The following is a 23,958-nucleotide window of genomic DNA, read 5'->3' as shown; positions in this document are numbered from 1 at the left end:
CCTGTGATTTTTGGTTTTCTTTTAAGATAATTTAAAATTCTTGAAACTGTTGAAGCCACGAGTAGCATAAATCTAGATTCTCTAACAGAAACATGAGACTGGCAAGACTGACAACTCCGCTTGAATATATTTTGGATCTGGTCATACTAAAATCTGGATATTTGAGGAGAAAGTTTTAATCCATACAAATAGGATTTCCATAAAATCATCTCCGGTTTCATTCTTACCACTGGTTTTCTAATACCAGCCTTGTTAGTTACCAGCTCCACTCCTGCTGCCGACCGCCTCACCTTCCTAAACACCTACACCTGTTCTTGTGAACGGTGAGCTAGCTTAATGGCTCATGTTTTTTCCGTAATCTTTTTATATATTCTTTTCCAGATTCTTTTCCCTTCTAGGTTATTGTGTGCATGCTCAGTCGCTCAGCTGTGTCCGACTCTGTGACCCCATGGACTATATCACTCTACCATGGCACCTCCCTGCTTAAGAGTGTTGATGGTGTCCTTCTTGCCTGAGTCAGGTCCATCCTGGCCAGCAGATCTGCTCTCCTTGGCCCTGTCCTACCTCTCAAGTTTGAATCTGTTGTGATATGTTCTTATTGAAGTATATGAAGAGAATTTAGTCTTGAAAAATAGGTACTTGGGAAAGGGAGGAGTGTTTTAATAGTCTTTTCAAATAATTGTGGATATTCTTTGATATTACATTAAAATTTGACAAGCATAGGGACTTTTGCTTTTGTTAAACAGGTAACAAGTATTTTTGTTTCCAAATTGACATAAGAGATGCAGGTTCAATCCTTGGGTTGGGAAGATCCCCTGGAAGAGGAAATGGCAACCCATTCCAGTGTTCTTGCTTAGAGAATCCCATGGACAGAGGAACCTAGCGAGCTACAGTCCATCGGGTGACGAAGAGTTGGACGTGACCGAATGTCTGAGCACTAAAATAATCAGTGTCAATTTGGAAACAAATATACTTCTTACCTGTTTAACAAAAGCAAAAATCTCCATGCTGATATGTGACTCGCTGGAATCCCTTGACTTCTCATGTAGCTCATTTTCCTTCCCCGAGTATTTTCTGCTCCTCTGCATTTGATAAGGGAACTCCTGAGCATGTATGACTTTGGCTTACTTGTTGTTCAGCTGCTGAGTTATGTCTGACTCTTTGCAACCCCATGGACTGCAGCATGCCAGGCTTCCCTGTCCTTCACCATTTCCCAGAGTTTGCTCAAACTCAGCGTCCATTGAATTGGTGATGCCATCCAAACATTTCTTCCCCTGTCATCCCCTTCTCCTCCTGCCTTCTATATTTCCCAGTATCAGAGTCTTTTCCAGTGAGTTGGCTCTTTGCATCAGGTGGCTGAAGTACTGGAGCTTCAGCTTCAACCTCAGTCCTTCCAATGAATATTCAGGGTTGATTTTCTTTAGGATTGACTGGTTTGATCTCCTTGCAGTCCAAGGGACTCTCAAGAGCCTTCTCCAGCACTGCAATTTGAAAGCATCAATTCTTTAGCGCTCAGCCTTCTTTATGGTCCATCTCTCACATCCCTACATGACTATTGAAAAAGCCATAGCTTTGACTATACAGGTCTTTGTCAGCAAAGTGATGTCTGTACTTTTCAGCTCTACAGTCTTATTGAGTTTGACTGAACTTGAAGTTCAGTTTGGCCTCTCAACTTCAAGCTATGTTATGATGCTCTGCATACTTGATATTATTTGTTGTAGTTAATGTACAGTGAATGGCATAGTGCTTTCTGCCTGGCTTACTTTCTTTTTCTCTCCTTCAAAGACTGCTCTAGAAAAACTGGAAGGAGAGCTTCAGGAAGCCAATCAGAACTATCAGGCTTTGAAGAAAAACTTCCTAGAACTGACGGAATTCAAATATCTCCTGAAGAAAACCCAGGACTTCTTTGAGGTTGTAATTTGGGGACTGTGTATTCAAGGGCCCTTTTCTCTAGAACCTCAAATTTCTATTTTGACAACTGGTTGGTCTGGAATATGAATAAATTGTGATGTTTCTGTTGTCTGGCTGGGCTGTGGGTGACGAGGGTTAGGGTGGCATGTGGTGTGGGTTGAAATGAATGCAAAAATATTAAGGAGCTCACTAATAAAGTACGTGGGCCAAATGGCCCAGAGAGAAATGGAAGTCAGAAAAAAGCACAACAATTAGTTTGGGCAGATTTGGGATTTTGGTAGGAAGAGACCTTGTTTTAAATACACAGTTACATCTTTATTTGAAACAGAAAACTAAATTAGGTTTAAGCATCAGGTCTTCTGAATTCTATTTGTAGAAAATTGAGTATATAAAAGCAGACAAAGTCATGCAATGTGGGTGCTTTTAAGATAGTCTAAGTACATTTAAATGAAAATAGTGATTCTTTGACTTTCAGACAGAAGCCAACTTAGCAGATGATTTCTTTGTAGAAGACACTTCTGGTCTCCTGGAGTTAAGACCTACGCCTGCGTACATTAGTGGAAAGCTGGGGTCAGTGAAATTCCTGCTCTGAAAGTTATGTGTAGTTGGGTCCCTGGTCTGTATGCTCAGTGCCGGGTGTGTGGTAGATTTCCCTGACTGTTTGAGTGAATGAATGAATGGACAAATCATGACTGACAAGAGGACTGTTTCACATGATTATAGGCCTCCATCCAGTAAAAAACCCAAGTCTAACCTGACCTGGTTGGTGGAGGTGTAGGTAGTGTTACCTTTTTAATGGTGAGACTGACATTCTTGAGTCTGAAGAGTGTGATGTTTGTATTGTCTCCACGTGGGAAGGATCTAGTGATAATTGTTTAGGTGGACTTTCTTGACTGTCCCTGCCTTTGGAACAGGGCTATGGGATACATTTTTTTTTTCTTTTTTGCCTTGTCTCTAAAATACTGTTTTGATAATAGATTTGGAGTGTGAAGTTTGAAGTGTGATTAGCAATGAGGTAGTTGGGCAGTCATGTCCTCCACAAGTAGAAGTAATAGAGTATGATAATAGCCACCAAAATGTGTGATCATTCAAAATGGTGGGATTTCATTTACTGTTGAAGTAAAATTGAAAGTGAGTTTTGGAGTTCTAGTTCTTTATTCAGCAGATACTTAGGGGCCTGCTATTTGAGGCACTAGACATTGAATTTGGGAAGGAAAGGAAACTATGTATTGAAAATATTTGATCGGAAGGTAACATACATGTACAATAATGGGCCAATGAAAGTAACCATTTTAAAGTTAATGTGAAAAGTTTGAGTTAGAAACTTATCTAGATACCTAGATGACTGTGTAAGCAGAGATGTACAGACATCAATACATACATTTCAGTCTTAGTACATTATTTGTGTAAATGCATAGAGACCATTGCTGAGCAGGTTGAATACTTGCTTCTTTTAGTTACAACGATACAATGAATGGTCTGTCATACTGTTAATTGCAAATAAGTGAATGCATAGTATTGGGATGATTAAGGACATGTGGGCATGTCAAAGGAAACAGGAGGTCAGAGGGAAGGTGGGGTACATCGGGACTGGGATCCAGAGTGCTAAGCAGGGCCGTGTCCTTCCCTCCTGCTCAGAGGGCAGTGGGCTTCTACCTTCTGGCTGCTTATCTTCACATCCCATGGGGTCTTCTGCCTGTACCCACTCCCTGCGCCTCAGTAACATCTCCTCTTCTGACTGCCCAGGTTCACAGCCGGTGTGGTCAACCGGGAGAGGATGGCTTCCTTTGAGAGGCTGCTGTGGCGAATTTGCCGAGGAAACATCTACGTAAAGTTCAGTGAGATGGACACAGTTCTGGAAGATCCCGTTACAGTGGGTATCTCAGGCTGCAGAAAACATTCTCATAAGTTTCCTGTAGCCCCACCAGAGGGGTTTGCCCTGCCAGGGGGTTTTGTTCTTTCAAATCCCCGAGTCTTTAGCTCTATGAAGTTAATATCTATTTCCTTTTTTCCCCTTTCTTTTCGTTTTTCTTCCCCATCCCTCCTTTTTCAAAAATACCTATGAAAGTTCAGTTCCAGGACTGAGTCTTGTTAGCACCTCATAAGTGGTCATTCCTCCAAATGACTTAACTGGACCAGTTCCTGGAAACTTGGCTGTACTGGTGCCACACAGGTCGGCAGCTGTGTCTTCATCACAAAGCACTGATAACTAATGTAGGTCAGTGTGCTCCAAGCTCTGGGGTGCACTTGAGCAGAAGATGTTGTTCAATGTGGATTCTGATTCAGTGGGTCTATGGTGGCGCCCAGGAGCCTGCATTGTTAACCAGCTTGCAGTTAGTTCCTGGTAGTCAACAGACCATACATTTGCAATGAAGATTTTGAGGGTCTCCTTCACTGAGTGCCACACGTTATTGCCACTAATTTTGTAGGATTTGCTTCTTCCACCCTTCTGGTTAGTATTTAAATCCACTTTTTAATTCCAAGAAGCTTGGTTTATTTCTAAAAAAAAAAAAATCAGAATCTAGTGTAAAAAATAAAGGCTAAAAAATGCAATTTTAAGCTTTATTGCATGGAAAACAACTTCATAGTTAAATACGAGTTAAAATAAGAAAAAAAGTTTGTTTTTAAAAAACACAAAACTTCACCATTCTCATGTCTTTATTTTTATTTTTTTCTTGTGCTCTTTTTCTGTAGTCCATAGCTATAGGCAGGCATGATTTAATATGGTTGTAGTTAAAACATGGAAATCTTTTTTTTTTTTTTGCCTTCTGTTGATTTTAGATAATATAAATGCCCTCCTGTATTACAGTGTGTCCTATAAATATTAATATTTTAAAATGTGACATTGAATCATTATTTTTCATAATCGTATTTTGACATTCTGTAGTCCTGGTGGTAAAGAGAGTGTTTATAAAGTAAGATGACTTTAGCCTGATGACTTTGAAGGTCACTGAGCAGATGGTGTGTGGTCAGAATAGATTCCTGGGTCTGGTGAATCCAGAGACAAGAATATCTAAGAGATTCAGCAAAGGACCATGGGTGGGAGTGATGCTCCATGGGTGAGGGAACCTTTGGGAATAAGGTAAAGCAGGCGGCTCCCCGAAAACTAAAATATCCCTTTCCTGCTCCCATGAGCAGCTACCAAAGAGACAATTCATTTTGATATTATTTTCAGTTGGTATCTAATGTTTCCATTAAGTTGATGTGACATTCATTATCTGTTTTTAGACACTTGATTTCCGATTTTTCTCCAGAATATAGACACTATGATAAGCATCTTCATGCATGTGAATTTTTGTTTACTTCTGAACTAGTTCCATGATATGAATTCAAGGAAATAGGATTGCTGGCTTAAAGGGTGTGGGCATTTTCATGACCCTTGATGCGTCCTGACAAGTAGCTTTTCAGTGGAGTCATACCTGATTCCAAAGATAGCTGAGACATAAGTCATGTGTAATGAGTGTGTAGGATTTGTTATCACTTTTCCAACAATGGCTTTCATCATTTTACCTTCACTCCCCACCCCAAACTAAATAAGAGTAAAACAGTGCATTTCTTTGCTTACAGTTAAGGTCAAACATTTCCATATATGCTTGTGAAATACCCATTTTCCTTTTCTTATGACACGTTAGACTTGGACTTTAAAAATGCATTTAATCAGTGTTCCTTTGGGCATACAGTGAGTATGTGAGTCAAACATTAGACCTGGCTCTTCATTGTTATTGTTCAGTTGCTCAGTCATCTCTGACTGTTTGAGATCCATGAGTTGCCACACACCAGGCCTCCCTGTCCTTCACTGTCTCCCGGAGTTTGCTCAGACTCAGGTCTATTGAGTCAGTGATGCCATCTAACCATCATCCTTTGCTGCCTCCTTCTCCTTTTGCTTTCAATCTTTCCCAGCATCAGGGTCTTTTCCAATGAGTCGGCCCTTCGCATCAGGTGGCCAAAGTATTGGAGTTTTAGCATCAGTCCTTCCGATGAATATTCAGGGTTGATTTCCCTTAGGATTGACTGATTTGGTCTTGTTGTCCCAGGGCCCCTTAAGAGTCTTCTCCAACACCACAGTTCAAAAGCCTCAATTCTTTGGTGCTCAGCCTTCTTTCTGGTCCAGCTCTCATATCCCTGCATGACTGCTGGCTCTGTCTTTGTTAAATGTCAAATATCATTCATCCCTGAAGTATAAATATTGTTTATGAGTTAACTCTGGTGAGCTAGGTCAGCTACTTTTACTTTAAGTCTCGAATATCCTGGTTCCGTCTCTTCAGCATGTTTTCTTGTGTATTAACACATCTCTTGAACACAGGACTTGGAGCTGAATACAAGGTTCAGCTGTGATCCCTCTGGTGTAGCAGACAGCGATGCTGTCCCTCTGAGGCTGTATTGGTCTGCCTGAGGGCCCCACCCAGCCTGCCTCTGTGGCCTTGCCCTCAGTCATAATATTACAAACTTGAATCAACTGGGAGAAGTTGAAGTTTTCCAATTTTAAATTTAGAAAAAATAAATTCTAAACACATGCATTTTACTGTTCTGATTTTCCAGAGAGAAGAAATTAAAAAGAATATATTCATCATATTTTATCAAGGAGAACAGCTCAGGGAGAAAATCAAGAAGGTCTGTGATGGGTAAGCGACTATTAAAGAAGGTTCTTTTCATCAGCTATTTGGGTCAGGATTAGTTCAGGGTCTATGCAATAAATCCAAAATAAACTTTCCTGGTGGCTCAGTGGTAATGAATTCTCCTGCCAACGCAGGAGACATGGGTTCAATTCCTGGATGGGGAAGATCCCCTGGAGAAGGGAATGACAACCCTCTCTGGTATTCTTATCTGGGAATTCCCATGGACAGAGAAGCCTGGTAGGCTATAGTCCATGGGGTCACAGAGAGTTGGACATAACTTAGCAATTGAACAACAACAAGGCTCGAGTAGGGCTTCTTTGAGGTTGCTTAAGGTTTTCAAATAACTTGCCCACATTTGATAATAGTGCTAAAAAGGCAACTGCTGTTTAGTAATTGTAGGGATAGAAACAGAGAGATCTTGATGAGTAAAATTTAAAAGGTCAAAAAGACGTTTCAGTTGATTCCTTCTCACCCCTTTATCAGCTGCTAAAGAACAAGCAAACTGCATGCTTAGTTGTTTCTGAGATTACTGAATTATCTTTTGTGCAGCCCCTTAGAAGCAGAAATTCAGTAGAGAAAAGATACCAACACAGTAAGTTCTGGGGAGAATAAGACTAGTCAAGCTTGCAGTCCTTTTTATATACCAGCTGGTGGGTTTTGTGGTTTGAGTGGAGCCCATTCATATAATAGAACCACAGGTTTAATTCAGACGGTGTGAGCCATGTGTTGGGAACCGTAGGCCGAGATCCTCTGTCTGGCTGCTCACTAGATGGTTACTGTGGGGGAAGGTGGTCATCTAACCAAAGTGGACAAGGGATGGGTTAGTAGAAAAGGATGTGCCTATGCTTCTTGGCAATTACCCACGTGTGTCCTGTGGAATGTTTGAAACACAGGTTTCGAGCCACTGTATACCCCTGCCCAGAGCTGGCGTTGGAGCGCAAAGAGATGCTGCAGGGCGTCAACATGAGGCTGGAAGATTTATTCACCGTGAGTGAGGCGTTCAAGCATAAACACCTGCCATTTCCTGCCATTTCCTATGAGTCCTGTCTCCCAGGGCCCTTGCTCCAAGGTTGGCTGGAATGTCTGCTATGCTCGCCTCGCTGTTGCTTCAGAAGGCTTCATAATTAGGAGACGGGTGGCATTCACTAAGCTCGTGATGCTTCTGCTTATCAGAGAAGCTTTGCCGGGGCTTAGAGTTAACCGCGGCCCTGATCAGCCTTCAGTTCCCCACCCCAGGCTGATAGAAGGAACCTTTTATTGCCAGACTGGCCTAGGCCGCCTCTATGATATAACTCAATAGCAAATGAAGGCGAACAGCCAGTCTTGCTGATTTTTTTCTGCATGGAATTGCCCAGTTGTGTGAGCCAAGCAAATAATTCTGTCAAGGCAGTGAGTCAAGTTTCACATATGAACATGCCCCCAGTTCATATCTTCTTGCTGAATCTGTTATCACCTAGGATGGCTCTTAAAACATAGGACTTATCTTCAATAATAGTCATAAGCTTTGTGAGTAATCCCTGAAAGCTGCTGGCCTGTATCAAATGGTGTATTCCTGATCAGCTCTGTCCAGTAGGTGGTGGCGGAAATGTTATATAACGTGCGAGTCCAGTGTCATAGCCGTGAGCCATGTGTCACCTCTGAGCATTTGAAATGTGGCCGGGGGACTGGATTTTTATTTGTATTTAATGTGGCTGCTGTATGGTCAGCACAAATCTAGGTCCTCGATGAGTATCTTTAGAAATTAGATGTGTGTGTGTTCATCTTCCCAGAAAAAGCAGTGTTTGATTCTCTAATCCTCTCTCTTGCCTCTTTGCCACTTGTCAGGGAGACTCTTTCCCTGAAGTACTTACCCTTGAAGTCCTTTCCCCTGAATACTTTGCCGGGTTTTATGAAAACTGCATGAGGAGAGACTTCCCTGGTGGTTCAGGGGTTGGGACTCTGTGCTTCCTCTGCAGGGAACTCGGGTTTGATCCCTGGTTAGGGAACAAGATCCTGCATGCCAGGTGGCACAGCCAAAACAAAGCAAAAGTCTCACGAGGAGGATGAAAGTTAGGCTAGACTTAGATTTAGGTTTCAGATGTCTTGGGTAGCCCTGTGTAATGGTTACTGAAAGGGTTACTGGGTTGTGTCATCAGAACAAAAACTGTTTCCATTTAAACAAATCCTGTGTGGGCCAGATCACCTATCCTTCCTTCATTCGTTAATTCACTTGTCATTTATTGGAGAGGTTTAGTATGTAAGGCATTTCAACAGATGTATTAGTTTCCTTTGGCTGATGTAACAAAATACTGCAAACTGGGTGGCTTAAAATAACCAAATTTATTTTTTCACAGTTCTGTGGTGAGAAGTCTGAAATCAAGGTGTCAGCAGAGCCAGGCTTCCTCTGAAGGCACTAGGAAAGGATCCTTGCTTGCCTGTTCTGCTAGAGTTTGCATGTGTATATCACCCCAAAATTTGAATGTTAAAAACGTAATGCCTGGGACTTTCCTGGTGGTCCAGTGGTTAAGAATCTGCCTGCCAATGCAGGGGACATGGGTTGAATCCCTGGTCCAGGAACTGAGATATCACATGCTGGGGGCAACCAAGCCCATGCCCCACAACTACTGAGTCCGTGCTCCCTATAGTCTGTGCTCCCTATAGTCCGTGCTCCCTATAGTCCGTACTCCCTATAGTCCGTGGTCCCTACAGCCTGTGCTCCCTAACAAGAGAGTAGCCCCTGCTTACCACAACTAGGGAGAGCCCAAGGGCAGCAATAGAAAGCCTGTGTGCTACAACAAAGGCCCAGTGCAGCAAAAAAAAAAAAAAAAGGCAACAAAACCCCACAAAAACCGAATCCCCTGGATGATGGTATTGGGAGATGGGGCCTTTGGGAGGTGATTAGTTCATGAGATTGCATGGGATTAATGCCCTTTTAAAAAGACCCTAGAGAGCTGGCTTGCCCCTTCTGCCATGTTGGGTTAAAATTTGAAGTCTGCAGCCGAGACAAGGGCCTTCAACCATGCTAATCTCAGACTTCTACCTTCCAGAACTGGGAAAACTTTCTGTTACAAAGCACTGGTCTATGATATTTTATCATAGCCGCTCGAGTGGACTAAGGCATCTTCCCAGCTGCTGGTGGCTGTCAGCCATCCTTGCTGGCCCTTGCTTTGTTGATGCATCACTCCGGTCTCTGCCTCCATCACACACATCTTCCCTGTGGGCCTCAGTTATAAAAACACTGGTCATACTGGGATAGTGCCCACCCTACTCCAGCATGATCTCATTTTAACTTGATCACATCTGCAAAGACCATATTTCCAAGTAAGATCATGTTCCCAGCTACCGGTCTTAGGACTTCAGCATGTCTTTTGTGGGGGACACCATTCCACCCATCACAATAGTACTATAAGGGATTTAGAATAAAAGGAAGATACAGTCCTGGCCTCAGGGCTTTAACCTCTAGTGTGGCAGTTCAAGGCCAGGTGAGAACTCCGAGGCAGAGGAGTGGCCAGGAGCCGAGGACGCCTCCAGGTCTGGCTGGCCCGCATTTTTGCCGTGTTGTCTGGCATCTCCCTGAGTGTCCTTTGTTTTGCTGGGTGCTGTTTTTTTGGCCAGGTGTTAACACAGACAGAGTCTCACCGTCAGAGCCTCCTGCAAGAAGCAGCTGCCAACTGGCACTCCTGGGCCATCAAAGTGCAGAAGATGAAGGCCATATACCACATCCTGAACATGTGCAACATCGACATCACCCAGCAGTGTGTCATCGCTGAGATCTGGTTCCCGGTGGCAGACACCGCGCGCATCAGGAGGGCGCTGGAGCAAGGCGTGGTGCGTGGGGGTGGGGGGGCGGGGGCGGGGAGGGGGTAGGGGGCGGGGAGGGTCATGTCCAGCTGAGTGGGCTCTCTGCCAGGTGTTCAGATTGCTAGCCTCCTAAGTCACGTGACCCTTACCTGGTAGGATTGTCTCTATCTTTCCACCTTCGGTCCTTACCCAGTGTGTGGGCACATGTCAGAAATGCCTTTTCTTCTCAGTGCCTTACCCACAGGCAACATTTCTTTGGTCTTAGCAAGAGTGTGCTGGGCGCTGATGTGCTGTCACTCTGCTAGCTTTGTCGGGCTGGAAAGCCGGATAGCCAGACACCTGCCACAACAGCCAGAAGGGAGTGGATGGCTCTCCATGCCTGCTGCTGTGCTGAGCACTCAGGCACCTTGTGTAACTCTCACCGTGCTCTTGAGCCGTCTCTCTGCCCAGTAGGGAGCCTGTCTCATCACCTATTTGCCCCATTGAAATTTGGGAAAGGGTCAAGGCCATTAGGAATACAGGAACAAAATTTGGAAAGTGAATAAACTCTTGAGAGAGTAAGTCAGAAGGAAAAGTAGAGGGCTCAGAACTGTGCATAACATTTGCAGGAGCTTGAGGATGGAGATTGCCAGAGAATCAGGAGGAACTCTACTCTCTGTGACAACTCTCCTTTAAGATAAATTACATGAGTACTAACTTCAGATGAAATCATGAGTCTCAGGTCAAGAAATTGTCCCAAGTTCACCGAGTAAGTGATAGGAGTTGGACTGTGATCCATGTGCTTACACCCAGCCGATGGCGTTCTTCCTAACGTCTTCTCATACGGTCTTTTTGCAGGAACTAAGTGGCTCCTCCATGGTCCCCATCTTGACAGCAGTGCAGTCTAAAACAGCTCCTCCCACATTTAACAGGACAAATAAATTCACAGCTGGCTTCCAGAATATTGTAGATGCATATGGCATAGGCAGTTACCGGGAGATGAACCCAGGTAAAGGAATCTGATGTGTTTCTCAACCAGGCAGCTTGAAAATGAAAATTGAACAAGGTTTATCACAGCGGTGGCCTTGGCAATTCATTGCTTTGAATTGTGACATTCCTAAAATCTCAGTTTTCTAATGCTCCTAATTGTCTTTTAAATGGTGATTAGTGAGATTTGCTCCTTGACAGGATTTTACCTGTTCTCAGGCAGACAAATTCAGTTTTCATTTTCTTACTGATTCAATGAGGGTCATCTTAGGCATCTTCACAGTCACATAGTGTTGTGTGGGAGAGATGGCAATGAGCACAGATAGGACTTTTAGTCAGAAGACTGGATTCCCAGTGATACTGTATCACTGAGTCTGATTTGTAAAGTAAAGGGGTAGACCAGATGTCCTTTAGCCAAGCAGTTCATGGTGCTGCTGTTCTCCAGCCTGAGTTTGAACTAATTTGTAACCTGTATTGCAGGGTCCTGTGAGTAACTGCTGGAGGTGTGTGGTGCATGTGAGTGGTTGACAAACAAAAGGTGGTAGTGGACAGGGTATAGAAAGCACTTAGAGAGAGAAAACTGGTTTTAAATCCCATTAAAGTTATGACCAACCTAGATAGCATATTGAAAAGCAGAGACATTACTTTGCCGACTAAGGTCCGTCTAGTCAAGCTTATGGTTTTTCCAGTAGTCATGTATGGATGTGCGAGTTGGACTGTGAAGAAGGCTGAGCGCTGAAGAATTGATGCTTTTGAACTGTGGTGTTGGAGAAGACTCTTGAGAGTCCCTTGGACTGCAAGGAGATCCAACCAGTCCATTCTGAAGGAGATCAGCCCAGGGATTTCTTTGGAAGGAGTGATGCTAAAGCTGAAACTCCAGTACTTTGGCCACCTCATGCGAAGAGTTGACTCATTGGAAAAGACTCTGATGCTGGGAGGGGTTGGGGGCAGGAGAAGGGGATGACAGAGGATGAGATGGCTGGATGGCATCACGGACTCGATGGACGTGAGTCTGAGTGAACTCCGGAGTTGGTGATGGACAGGGAGGCCTGGCGTGCTGTGATTCATGGGGTTGCAAAGAGTTGGACACGACTGAGCGACTGAACTGAACTGACTGAAACTTTGTGATCTTGGGGAAAGTCACTTTTGTTGGTATTGTTCAGTTGCTAAATCACATTCAGCTCTTTGCGACCCCATAGACTGCAGCCTGCCAGGCTTCCCTGTCCTCCATTATTTCCTGGAGTTTGCTCAAACTCCTGTCCATTGAGTTGGTGATGCTATCCAACCATCTCATCCTCTGTTGCCCCTTCTCCTCTTGCCCTCAATATTTTCCAGAGTCAGAGTTTTTTCCAATGAGTTGACTCTTCTCATCAGATGGCCAAATTATTGGAGCTTCAGAAGGTCACTTAGCTGCTCCAAAATGCAGCTCATCTGTAAAGTGTGGAGTAAGAATACTTACCTACTGAGGAGTTAATGTATGTGAGGGCTAAGTGAGTGTCAGGGGTGGGGATGGTGAGAGAAGAATCAGAAAGATGCAAGGGACCAGCTTTTATGTCACGGAGCCTGGTAGGGAAATCTTTGATGTGGGGCTGAAAGAATGTTGGGAGCACTCAGGCCATTGTGGTCTTACCTCTACAGCTCCCTACACCATCATCACTTTCCCCTTCCTGTTTGCCGTAATGTTTGGAGACTGTGGTCATGGAACTGTGATGTTCCTGGCAGCCCTTTGGATGGTCCTTAATGAGAAACACTTGCTCGCTCAAAAGTCGACCAATGAGGTGGGTGCCCATCAACTGTCTCACCTATTCTCTTGGAGGTTATAAGTAGAACATGAAAAATGTGTCTGTTGTTTTCACAATGGAAATAACATATTTTAAGAAGTAAGGGAAAGATGGAAAGTTAAAAAAGGGACCAGAATTCAGCATAAAAATTCCTGGCCAAAGGTAAATCCTTTGTTTATTGTATATTTTTCAAGAAAGTATTGATCTTTTCCTTAACTTTTTTATCCCAACATTGATTTTTTCCCCCCTTTGATTAGAAAAGCAATATATATTTCTTGTAAAAATTGGGAAAATACAATAATCTAACTACCTAGAGAAAATTACAATTAATGCTTTTTTCTGTGTTTATACACAAGTATATAATTTTCTAAAATTGAGATGAAATAGTCCATGTTAATTTGTAGGTTCCTTTTTTTTCACTCAAAATATCACAACTATTTTTTCATGGCAGACCCCTTCTACAATCAGCCCATTCTCAGTGTCCTTATGTAACACTGAGGAATCCTGAATATCATGTCTTCACATCCGTTCACACTTGAAATTTCCACATTTTCCATGAAGTCCCTTCACAGAATTGTGAAGATTGAGACAACTCAAGCCTGCATTGTTTGAACTTAATCAATTCAGTTCAGTCATGTCTGACTCTTTGTGACCCCATGGACTGCAGCACACCAGGCTTCCCTGTCCTTCACCAGCTCCCAGAGCTTGCTCAAACTCATGTCCATTGAGTCGGTGATGCCATCCAAGCATCTCATCCTCTGTCGTCCCCTTCTCCTCCTGCCTTCAATCTTTCTCAGCATCAGGGTCTTTTCCAATGAGTCAGTTCTTTGCATCAGGTGGCCAGAGTACTGGAGCTTCAGCTTTAGCATCAGTCCTTCCAGTGAATATTCAGGACTAATTTCCTTTAGGATTGACTGGTTGCATCTCCTTGCAGTCCAAGGGACTCTCAAGAGTCTTCTCCAACACCACAGTTCAAAAGCATCAATTCTTCGGTGCTCAGCTTTCTTTATGGTTAATCAGTTAGTGTCACTTTGTGTCCATTGTAGTACATTTTAACTGGATGCATACCTTTTAACTCTATCCTGAATTTTAAGAATACCTGCCATCTTTAATACAAGTTGACTTAAATCAAGCTAGTTCAATGATACCATAGCTAGTCCATCATAAACAGGGTTAGTGGGAGAATCAACCTATGTCCAATAGTGTTTTCCACGACAAGCATCTTCACGGATATGCTTTCCTATAATTAATACTTAAAGTCTCATACTTACGCAGTTTTGAGAATGACTGATATACATCAACCAGTCTTACAGAAAGCGCTTCCCTTTTCTTGGTGGATGTGCTTGGAGACTCAGTGTTATCAGTCAAAGTAAAGTGTTAGTCCTTAGTTGTGTCTGACTCTTTGCGACTCTATGGACTGTAGCTCGCCAGGCTCGTCTGTCCATGGGATTCTTCAGGCAAGAATATTGGAGTGGGTTGCCATTCCCTTTTCCAGGGGATCTTCCTAACTCAGGGATTGAAGCGAGGTCTCCTGTACTGCAAGCAGATTCTTTATCGTCTGAGCCACCAGAGAAGCCCCCTCAATGTCACAAGTATAGATTTGATTTGCCATACAATTTAGCAGCGTAAGTGGCAGCTCTGTTCTTGTCTCCTGGAAGGAGTAAGGCAGCAGTCGCTCACTTTCAAGTGCGTCCTTTACAGCTGACACTTGGCTTCAGTTACATTTTGTAACCAAGGCTGAATTAAAGGCTATGAGGCTATGTGGTTTGTTTCCTCAATAGCTGCCATCTCAGGACTTTTCTGGATCATCTCTAGAAGCTCAGGAAGATCAGGGTGGGTGTGCCCTTTCTGCTTGGGTTACTTTGACACCTGCCTGGCGACTGACACTGCCCCTCTGTGTAGGAGGCCCGTGTCTTGGCTGCAGCTGTCTAGTGGTGCTGGGAGTCTCCTGTAAAACATGTCCCTGGGGTCTGGTTCAAAGCTCACTGACTGTTGTCTTCTGTCTTCCTGGGGCTAGATTTGGAACACCTTCTTCCACGGGCGCTACCTCATCCTTCTCATGGGCATCTTCTCCATCTACACGGGCTTGATCTATAACGACTGCTTCGCCAAGTCTTTGAACATCTTCGGCTCCTCCTGGAGTGTCCAACCCATGTTCAGAAATGGCACGTGGAGGTAAGTTGGGACAGAGATGGATCACTGACTGGTCATCCAGGTGCACTCAGTGATTGTTCTCATGCCGGGGGCTTCTGTGCCTGGTTCTGCCCAGAGGTGTGCCCACCAATTGAACAAATAATTCAGTGTTATCTATTGAGTGTGAGACCTTGTATCACTTCCTCAGTTAACTGTGCTGGTCACTGTTATGCATGGAAAGCTTTTTCAAAACTTCAGCTGTATTATGTAGGTATCCTGGAGTGCATCCCACTCCCAGGCACTGCTGTGGAAACAAGGGTGAATCAGGTATAAACTGGGCATCCGAGTAGCAGGCGTGGAAGCAAGAAGACTTTGAGAGAAGAAGGTGGCCTTTCTTGCTTGGCCTGGAATTGGAAAGAGAGTGAAATTATGCATCCACACACTTAGGAGGCTTTGCTTGAAGAGAGGCTGATGCTAGTGTTGAGCTGTTTGAATGATTGGTTTCCAGTGTTCAAAGCCCTAGGCTTAGCAGAAGGGTGTTATCTTTGACTGCTCAGAGCAGCTTGATTGGTTAAAAGCAAAGGAAAAAGTTTTGCACGGCTAGTTCCCTGTATTTGCCTTGTGGGTGACGGGGTGAGGAAGGCAGGGGATATTGTGGGCTGGCTGGTGCGGAGAAGTCTTGGCTTTAGGAAAGAGAGACCTGGAAACTCTCCGCATCCCCTCGCCTGAGGCACACTTCCCGCAGGCATCCCTGGTTATTGTGCTGTTAATCAGACACACAGTCATCAGAATGGAAATAGCTCTTCAGGAATGGAGATTTGGGGAAAGGGAGAAAGGTTTTCGAATTTGAAGAGTGGGTCAGTGTGATGAATTGAGGGAGGAGGGCTGTGGAGGAGAGGGAGCTTTGAGGGAAACCCATGGGAATGTTGAGTACTTTGTGATCTTTGGGAGACCTTGGGCTGCCAGCATCACACGAGATAACCAGGGAGCTTCCAGGTTACTTTGTTGTTGTCTTAGTAGCTCAGTCATGTCTGACTCTTGTGGCCACGTGGACTATAACCCGCCAGGCTCCTGTGTGCATGGGATTCTCCAGGCAAGAATACTGGAGTATTCTTCTCCAGGGAATCTTCCTGACCCAGGGATTGAACCTGCGTCTCCTGCATTGGCAGGCAGGTCTTTACCACTGAGCCACCAGGGAATAGGGGCTACATACTGCGACTGAAAAGCCTCAGGTGATGTTCCTCACGTCTGCCCCACAGATGCTTCAGTTTCAGGTTTCTCCGTCTTGCCCTGGAGCGTCCAGGGGAAGTGATCGGAGAGCACCGGGAGAAAGGAGAGACAGATGCCTGCCCAGATGCACAGCCCTTCCTCCGTATTTTCTCTCCCAAGCACAGTAGGACTTTCTGTTGAAGGCATGTCAAGGGTCTTAGCTGCTTGCCAAATCTGCACTGCATATTGTAAGTGGGAAGAGAGAAAACACCATCCATCTCATCCCAGGATTTCTTAGGAAAGAGTCAACACAGGGTTCCTTTTGATGTGGAGCGTCCCAAGTGCATGTGAGGGCTTGGTACTGACTGAAGCGGGGCTCAGAGGGGCTATAGTAGTCAGGGGTGTGTGTCACTGAGGCTCCGTGAATCTCCTTTTAGTCCCTCTGCTGGGTCCAAGTGCCCTGTAGTAGAGGACAGGAATGTTAATAAATAAATAAAATGAAGAAAGAAAACATTTTGCAGGATTCCAATTACAGATGGCCATATCTATGGGTGTTTTTTTTCTTTGCAATTAGTACCCTGAAGAGATGCCTCGAAGAACAAAACTTTCATCCATTTGAAGACAGCTTGCTTAGTGCTGCTCTTCAGGTTTGCACTCATAAGCATAGCGATGGACTCGGAAATGTGTTAAATTGACAAAACTTTATCAAACCATGCACACAAATTTTCATTTGCCCTGGAATGTGCCTGGGAAAGGTCTGAGTCTGATGGTTGGCTGTCACTCTGCAAATGTGGGTCAGAATATTGTTCTTTTGTGTGCAGGCAAATGACCTCTGCCTCCAGTTCCAGGCTTTTGAGGCCATGCCCAGACTGAGGCCCCAGGCTGGGTCCCATGCCCACACATGGATGATGTAAAGCAGACTTGCTTTAGCAGGGAGGTGAAGGGAAGCCGGCAGAGGACACAGTGGAGGGTTTTGGTCACTGGCTGCAAGCTAAGTCTTGGGCCTGCTTACCCTGACAGTGGGCTAGAGACGCTGTCACAACCTCCTTCACTGGGGACTGTGCACCACTCTCAGTAAGAGGCTATTAGAAGGGCTTCGAGGATTTGGCCTCAGGGAGGATAAGGGGAAGGATAGGTCATTTTTGTGGTTTGGACAGCATCCTTATCTTGAAATGTCCCTGTTTTGACATTAGATATGATTGTGAAATGGTCTTGTTTTTGTCTTGATCCACCACGGTCACCCTGTGGCCTTATCTGATGTTCCCTGAAATTGCTTATGTTCAACAGAAGATACTATGGCTTGGCTGTGGGCACCATGCCAATTTCCTCTTTTTATTTTGTCACACAAACACATCTCTGATAGTGAAATCCAAGCATTTGCGCTGAGGTTGGACAGGGGTCTGGGTCTGAGATGGCCAGTCAGGCCCAGCTGCTTCCACTGGCACTGGGGGCCTGGTCAGCGTAATCAGGCTTCCTGCACTCCCTGCACTGGGCTACAAACACCACCACCGCCCTAACTGCGGGAGGGAGGGAATGTACTTCTAGGCAGCCTAAGGTACCACCGTCCTGTTCTTCACCCTTTCAGCTACTCAGTCTTGGGTCCCTCCACAGACATGTGCTCTTAAAAAAAAAAAATTAAACCCTAATGTTCTTAGCCCCGTCAGGTTTGTACAGACGGTAAGAAGTTCCTGCTCATTGACATTTGTACTTCTGAGTGAGAAAGGGACACAGGTTTAAAGGCAGTCAGTTCAGTTCAGTTCAGTTCAGTCGCTCAGTTGTGTCCGACTCTTTGCAACCCCATGAATCGCAGCACGCCAGGCCTCCCTGTCCATCACCATCTCCCGGAGTTCACTCAGACTCATGTCCATCGAGTCTGTGATGCCATCCAGCCATCCCATCCTCGGTCGTCCCCTTCTCCTCCCTAAAGGCAGTCAGTGGACCATAACTTTCAGGGGCTGAGGTTCCCAGAGGTCAGGGGCCACGTGTGGAAGCCAGTTCACTCCTCCGGGATCAGCTCTTGGGCCCCCAGGGCAGATTTCCCAGGCTGATCCCAAGGCTGGATTTTATTTCTTCTAGGCTTACCCGGTTGCTCAGCTGGAAGAACCTGCCTGCCAATGCAGGAGACGCTGGAGACGTAGGTTCAATCCCTGTGTCAGGAAGATCCCCTGGAGAAGGAAATGGCAACCCACTCCAGTACTCTTGCCTGGGAAATCCCATGGACAGAGGAGCCTGGTGGGCAACACTCCACAGGGTTGCAAAGAGTCAGACACGACTGAGTGTGCATGTGTGTGTGCTCCTGGCACCCCTTCCCCCTGCCTCTCTTTTGATGCAGGATAGTTTTTGCTTTACCTCATCAGGCTGAGAGCCCTTGGGAAACTCAGACTGTGACCTCCTTGGGAGCCAGGGGGTAATTTCTGTAGCTTAGCACATAGTGGTTATTCAGTGAGTAAATGTCACTCAGTCTCTCTGCGACCTCATGGATTGTAGCGGCCAGGCTTCTGTGTCCATGGGATTTTCCAGGCGAGAATACTGGAGTGGGTTGCCATTTCCTCCTTTAGGGAATCTTCCCAACCCAAGGATCGAACCCTGGTCTCCTAGCATTGCAGGCAGAGTCTTTACTCCCCGAGTCACCAGGGAAGCACGGTTATTTGTTAATCGAACGAGCCAGTTGGTCAGTCACACCGAGAGTTAGGCTTTGACTGGCTGCTTGCAAGTGGGTGACTGATGTTCCTGTAGTATTTTTCCTGCCTCTGGTTGATCATTGGTTTTGTCTTTGTTTTTCCTTTCGCTCTCAATAGTATGCAGGTATTGAAAACGAATCCACTGTTGCAGCTGGACCCAGCTGTTCCGGGAGTATACTCTGGAAATCCATACCCGTTTGGAATTGATCCGGTAATAATGTCTTCTGAGGTTAAATATTTCTTACGTAAAATGTCTTGCTGAGGAGATTTCTTCCCCTCCTCTGTGTGGAGGGGAAGAAAGGGCTAGGACCTATGAAATCCACAAACATGTGTTGAGATAGAAGAGCAGGTCCTGGAGGTGTTTGTGACACACTGCCCCAGATTCGAGTACACGTCCTACCTGTACCCTATATCCAGCCACTGGGTCATTTTCCCTGCAGTTTCCCAAACATCTGCCTCTTTCTTCTCAATCATACCCTTGGTGGTTAACAATTGCTTCTTTAAAAGGCCCTTGTTTGCCTGGAAAATATGCTTATTAGATAAGCAATTTAGCATCCTAGCCAGGTTCCCAACTTTGACATTTTCTTCCAATGATTAGCATCTTAACTTTTTCCTAGAGAAGTATGGATTTGCTTTTATATTTGCTTTATTTTACTGCATAGAATTAGAGTTAAAAAAAATGTGTTAACTGTAATTGGTTTGTTATATCTACTTCAGTTGGATTTGAGCCAGACAAAGGTTTTCCTTTGCCCAAACTTCAGGTGCAAAGCGATTTCGAGAAGTCACGCGTGCCTGTTAGTGCAAAGCCACTGGTACCATAGCCTTAGCACATATCACCAGCAGATGGCAGGCTTGTGCTCCAAATGAGCACGAGCATCTGGACCTGAACTTGGTAGATCCGGTTCATAAACGTCTCCTCTATGCTCTTTTTGTTGGAAGAGAACCTGAGACCACAGTTTTACTTGCTGACAGTTGAGAGGAATAATGTTGCTGTTGTTCAGTCACTAACTCATGTCTGACTCTTTGCAAACCCATGCATTGCAGCAGGCCAGGCTTCCCTGTCCTTCACTGTCTCCTGGAGCTTGCTCAAACTCCTGTCCATTGAGTTGGTGATGCCATCCAACCATCTCATCCTCTGCCGCCCCCTTCTCCTTCTGCTTTCAATCTTTCCCAGCATCAGGGTTTTTCCAGTGAGTTGGCTCTTTGCATCAAGGATTGGAGCTTCAGCTTTAGCATCAGTCCTTCCAATGAATATTCAGGGTTGATTTCCTTTAGGATTGACTGGTTTGATCTCCTTGAAGTCCGAGACTCGCAAGAGTCTTCTCCAACACCATAGTTCGAAAGCATCAATTCTTTGATGTTCATCCTTCTTTATGGTCCAATTTTCACATCCATACATGACTACTGGAAAAACCATAGCTTTGACTATACAGACTTTTGCCAGCAAAGTGATGTCTGCTTTTTAATATGCTAAGTTTGTCACAGCTTTCCTTCCAATAACAAGTGGCTTTTAATTGAGGGATAATACTGCAGTAAAATTGTTTCTCTGGTCTCTCCTCTGTTGGGGTTCACCCTCTCTTCAGTTTTGAGTCCTCCCACCTTCTGCCTGCCTCCCCTCTCTTATAAAAACAGCGAGCGTCACCCAGGACTGGTTTTTACTTGGCACTTGCATTTTAAGTTTTATCAAAATAGGTTAAATCCTTGAAGCCTGGTTGGTAAGCTGCAAGGTGCTAAAAATAAACACAAGTAGTTATTTTTGTAGACTGGAAGGCTTTATCTTTGGTCCTAGGAGTTTCACGAGTAGCAGGCAGGCAGAGGGGGAGTATAGATGGGTGTGATTTTTAAGGTCTGTTTGACTTTTCTTTCCTTTGAATATCATTGCTCCCACCGTCTTGTCTGTTCCCTTCACAGCCCCCATCTGATGCATCAGCAAATCCTATCTGCCCAGTTTTGCTCCTCACAGACAAAGGGAGAATAGCGTACTTAGCCTTTCAAAACTGAGTAATCCAGCCTCTGCATGCGTGCTCAGTCGTGTACAGCTCCTTTGCGACTCTATGGCCTCCAGCCTGTCAGGCTCCTCTGTCCATGGGCTTTTCCAGGCAGGAATACTGGAGTGGGTTGCCATTTCTTCCGCCTGGGGATCTTTCCAAACCAGGGGTCGAACCCGCATCTCTTGTGTCTCCTGCATTGGCAGGAGATTCTTTACTACTTAGCTATCTGGGAAATGGTCTCTCGTCTGCATTCAATTTTGTCCTCTGCCCACTAGTTAGAAAAATGTGAGGGTGAAAGGCAAGGTGGGATGCTGAAAATGATACATTTTTTCCTAGTAACATTTAGGTTTTTAAAATGTTTTAGTCTTTTTCTTACAAAATAATTATACATCATCGACACAATGGACGTGAATTTGAGCAAACTCCGAGAGACAGTAAAGGACAGGGAAGCCTGGTGTGCTGCAGTCCATTGGATTGCAAAGAGTAGGATGTGACTTAGTGACTGAACAACAGCAGCAATATATATGATTAAAACTCCATATAATGCAAAAATTATTTTAAAGAATGAGTTGGCTTTCTTGCCTTTCCTGTTCCTACAATCTGATTCCCCAGAGATAATCTCTTTAATAGAACATTTCTATTAATAGCACTTATATATATTAATGAAGGGTTTGATTTTTACATAATGTAAATTTCTACAGCTGCATTTATTAACTGTGTTACACATCTATTTGTGAATCAAATCACAAAATATTTGAGCATCAGCTGAGGGCACTTTCTAAAAGTGTTGTAAATATTTTATAATAAATGAGCATTACACAGTGGTTAAAAGCCGGTGATTTAGGATCAGACAGCCTGTGTTTAAACCTTGGCTTTTCTGTTTATTTGCTATGTGATTTTGAGCAAATTATTATCTCTGTGTCTCTGTTTCCTCGTCTGTAAAATGGGTGTAATAATAGTCATCATAGAGCTGCTCAGAAGAGTAAATGGATTTTACAGGTAAAACACCCAGAAGAATCTGGTGCACATGGAATAAATGCCCCATTTGCTATTATATTATTTCTCCCTGAGTGTGTAAATAACAGTTTCCCTGAGATTTTGTAATTGTACTTCTCTGTAAAATGAGAATACTTATAACTATCTCATAGGATTTTTTATTAGAATTAAATGAGATAAATACACCTAAAGGGCTTAGTATGTGCCTGGTACTTACCCATGAACGTTTTTAGCTTTTCCAGGCTGGGTCTAAAGTGTACAGGTAACCCTGCCCTCACCGTGTTGAGTGATCCTGTGGGTACTGGCCAGCCAGGCAGGCAAAGCAGAGGGTGCAGGACAAGCCTGGTGCAGCTCTGATGCCAAAGTGGTTGATCAGGGTAGTAGAGGTGCTTCCCCAAGTGACTTTCTCAGAGCAAACATAGCTCTAGTACCTGACTCTGATAGAACTTCTAGACTCTGGTCTCATGTATTTCTTTCTTTAATTTGGGGGAAAATTACTTTACGATCTCATGTTGGTTTCTGCCATACAACAGTGCAAATCAGCCATAACCATACATACACTGCCTCCCTCCCCTTCCCCATCCCGCCCCTCTAGGTCCTCACACAGCGCCAGGCTGGGCTTCCTGTTACACAGCAGCTTCTCAGCACCTATCATCTGTTTTGCACATGGTGGGGTGTGCATGTCGGTGCTGCTTTCTCCCTTTGGTCTCATGTGCTTCTTGTCTTTTTTCCCTTCCAGATTTGGAACTTGGCTTCAAACAAGCTAACGTTTTTGAACTCCTATAAGATGAAGATGTCAGTTATCCTGGGAATTGTCCAGATGGTTTTTGGTGTCATTCTCAGCCTTTTCAATTACAGGTAGGTTCTGTGATGAACTTTCTGCCTGTTGGTCTGACCACATCGGTGATGGGTGGTGACAGGGCCACCAGTTCGGTCCTGTGTCCATCTGTAAGTTTCCTTCCTAAGGCGTGTGAGAGTGTTAGATGCTCAGTTGTGTCCAGCTCTTGGTGACATTATGGCCCGTAGCCCGCTAGGCTCCTCTGTCCATGGGATTTCCCAGACGAGAATACTGGAGTGGGCTGCCATTTCCTCCTCCAGGGGATCTTCCTGACCTAGGGATCGAACCTGGGTCTCCTGCATTGCAGGCAGATTCTTTACTGTCCTGGGTCTCTTGGCGTGAGCTTGGACAAGCTGATTTGCCAGAAATGATACCTCTGTTTTTCCTGAGCTGAGTGCACCTTTCACCTGAGAAATATTTGAGAGTTCAGGAAGAGACTGCAAGCCCACAGTGCTGTTGTTGCTGCGTAGCCTCATGGTTGTGTCTGACTCCTCACAACCCCATGGGCTGCAGCCACAGTGTTCTGTCTCCTCCCAACCCGCCAGGCCCCAGCTGCCGCTCTGTCTGGGTTCAGCCCCACTGCATTTGGGCCAGAGTGCCCTCAGATTCTGAATTCCACGTGGTAGTCGCTTCTTCATACTGGCAGTGGCCTCTGTCACTTCTTTGGTGGTTAATTTCTCCAGCTATCCTTTCTGTTATGCTCTATCTCTACCAAAGCTCGTCAAACTTGCATATTTGTGCTAAAGTTGTAAATGCTTGAAAACAGCTTATTTAGAGACCCTTTATGGACACGGCCGCTTGTAGGTATCACCAAAACCCACCTTCCGGGAGTGCAGTACCATACTGCAGAAATGATGCAGGGTTTAGAATCAGATTTGACATGCTTGTCGCTGCATGATCACAGATGTGTTGCTGAACTTGTCTGTGATTGTTTTCTTCCACAGAGTGGGACTAGAGGAGTCAGAATGGGTCAGTTATTGTGTAGAAACAAGCAACTCTCAAATCTCAGTGTCTCAAGGCCATGATACATGTCATGATGGGCCACTGGGGGTGCTG

At 44.7% G+C, this 23,958-nt stretch overlaps 1 protein-coding gene across 6 annotated transcripts in view; it reads left to right on the top strand.

The window, feature by feature from the left end:
- The window catches only part of ATP6V0A4 (ATPase H+ transporting V0 subunit a4), a 71,484-nt gene that overhangs the window by 30,728 nt on the left and 16,798 nt on the right, over positions 1-23,958 (top strand). For all 6 annotated transcript variants that reach the window (XR_011256508.1, XR_011256507.1, XM_069586990.1 and 3 more), the window contains 11 exons: positions 1,786-1,911; positions 2,387-2,481; positions 3,658-3,784; positions 6,451-6,533; positions 7,421-7,514; positions 10,122-10,334; positions 11,145-11,295; positions 12,912-13,051; positions 15,072-15,229; positions 19,195-19,288; positions 22,804-22,922. Coding sequence is in view for 4 of the 6 variants with exons in the window: in XM_069586990.1 (XP_069443091.1) it covers positions 1,786-1,911; positions 2,387-2,481; positions 3,658-3,784; positions 6,451-6,533; positions 7,421-7,514; positions 10,122-10,334; positions 11,145-11,295; positions 12,912-13,051; positions 15,072-15,229; positions 19,195-19,288; positions 22,804-22,922 (1,400 nt within the window). In the remaining 2 variants the exon portion in view is untranslated. The remainder of the gene's footprint in view (positions 1-1,785; positions 1,912-2,386; positions 2,482-3,657; positions 3,785-6,450; positions 6,534-7,420; positions 7,515-10,121; positions 10,335-11,144; positions 11,296-12,911; positions 13,052-15,071; positions 15,230-19,194; positions 19,289-22,803; positions 22,923-23,958) is intronic.

The sequence above is a fragment of the Ovis canadensis genome, chromosome 4 (assembly GCF_042477335.2).
Source record: "Ovis canadensis isolate MfBH-ARS-UI-01 breed Bighorn chromosome 4, ARS-UI_OviCan_v2, whole genome shotgun sequence".
NCBI lineage: Eukaryota > Metazoa > Chordata > Mammalia > Artiodactyla > Bovidae > Ovis > Ovis canadensis.
The sequence above is the reverse complement of the archived record's forward strand: the minus strand, read 5'-3'. Positions and strand labels throughout refer to the sequence as shown.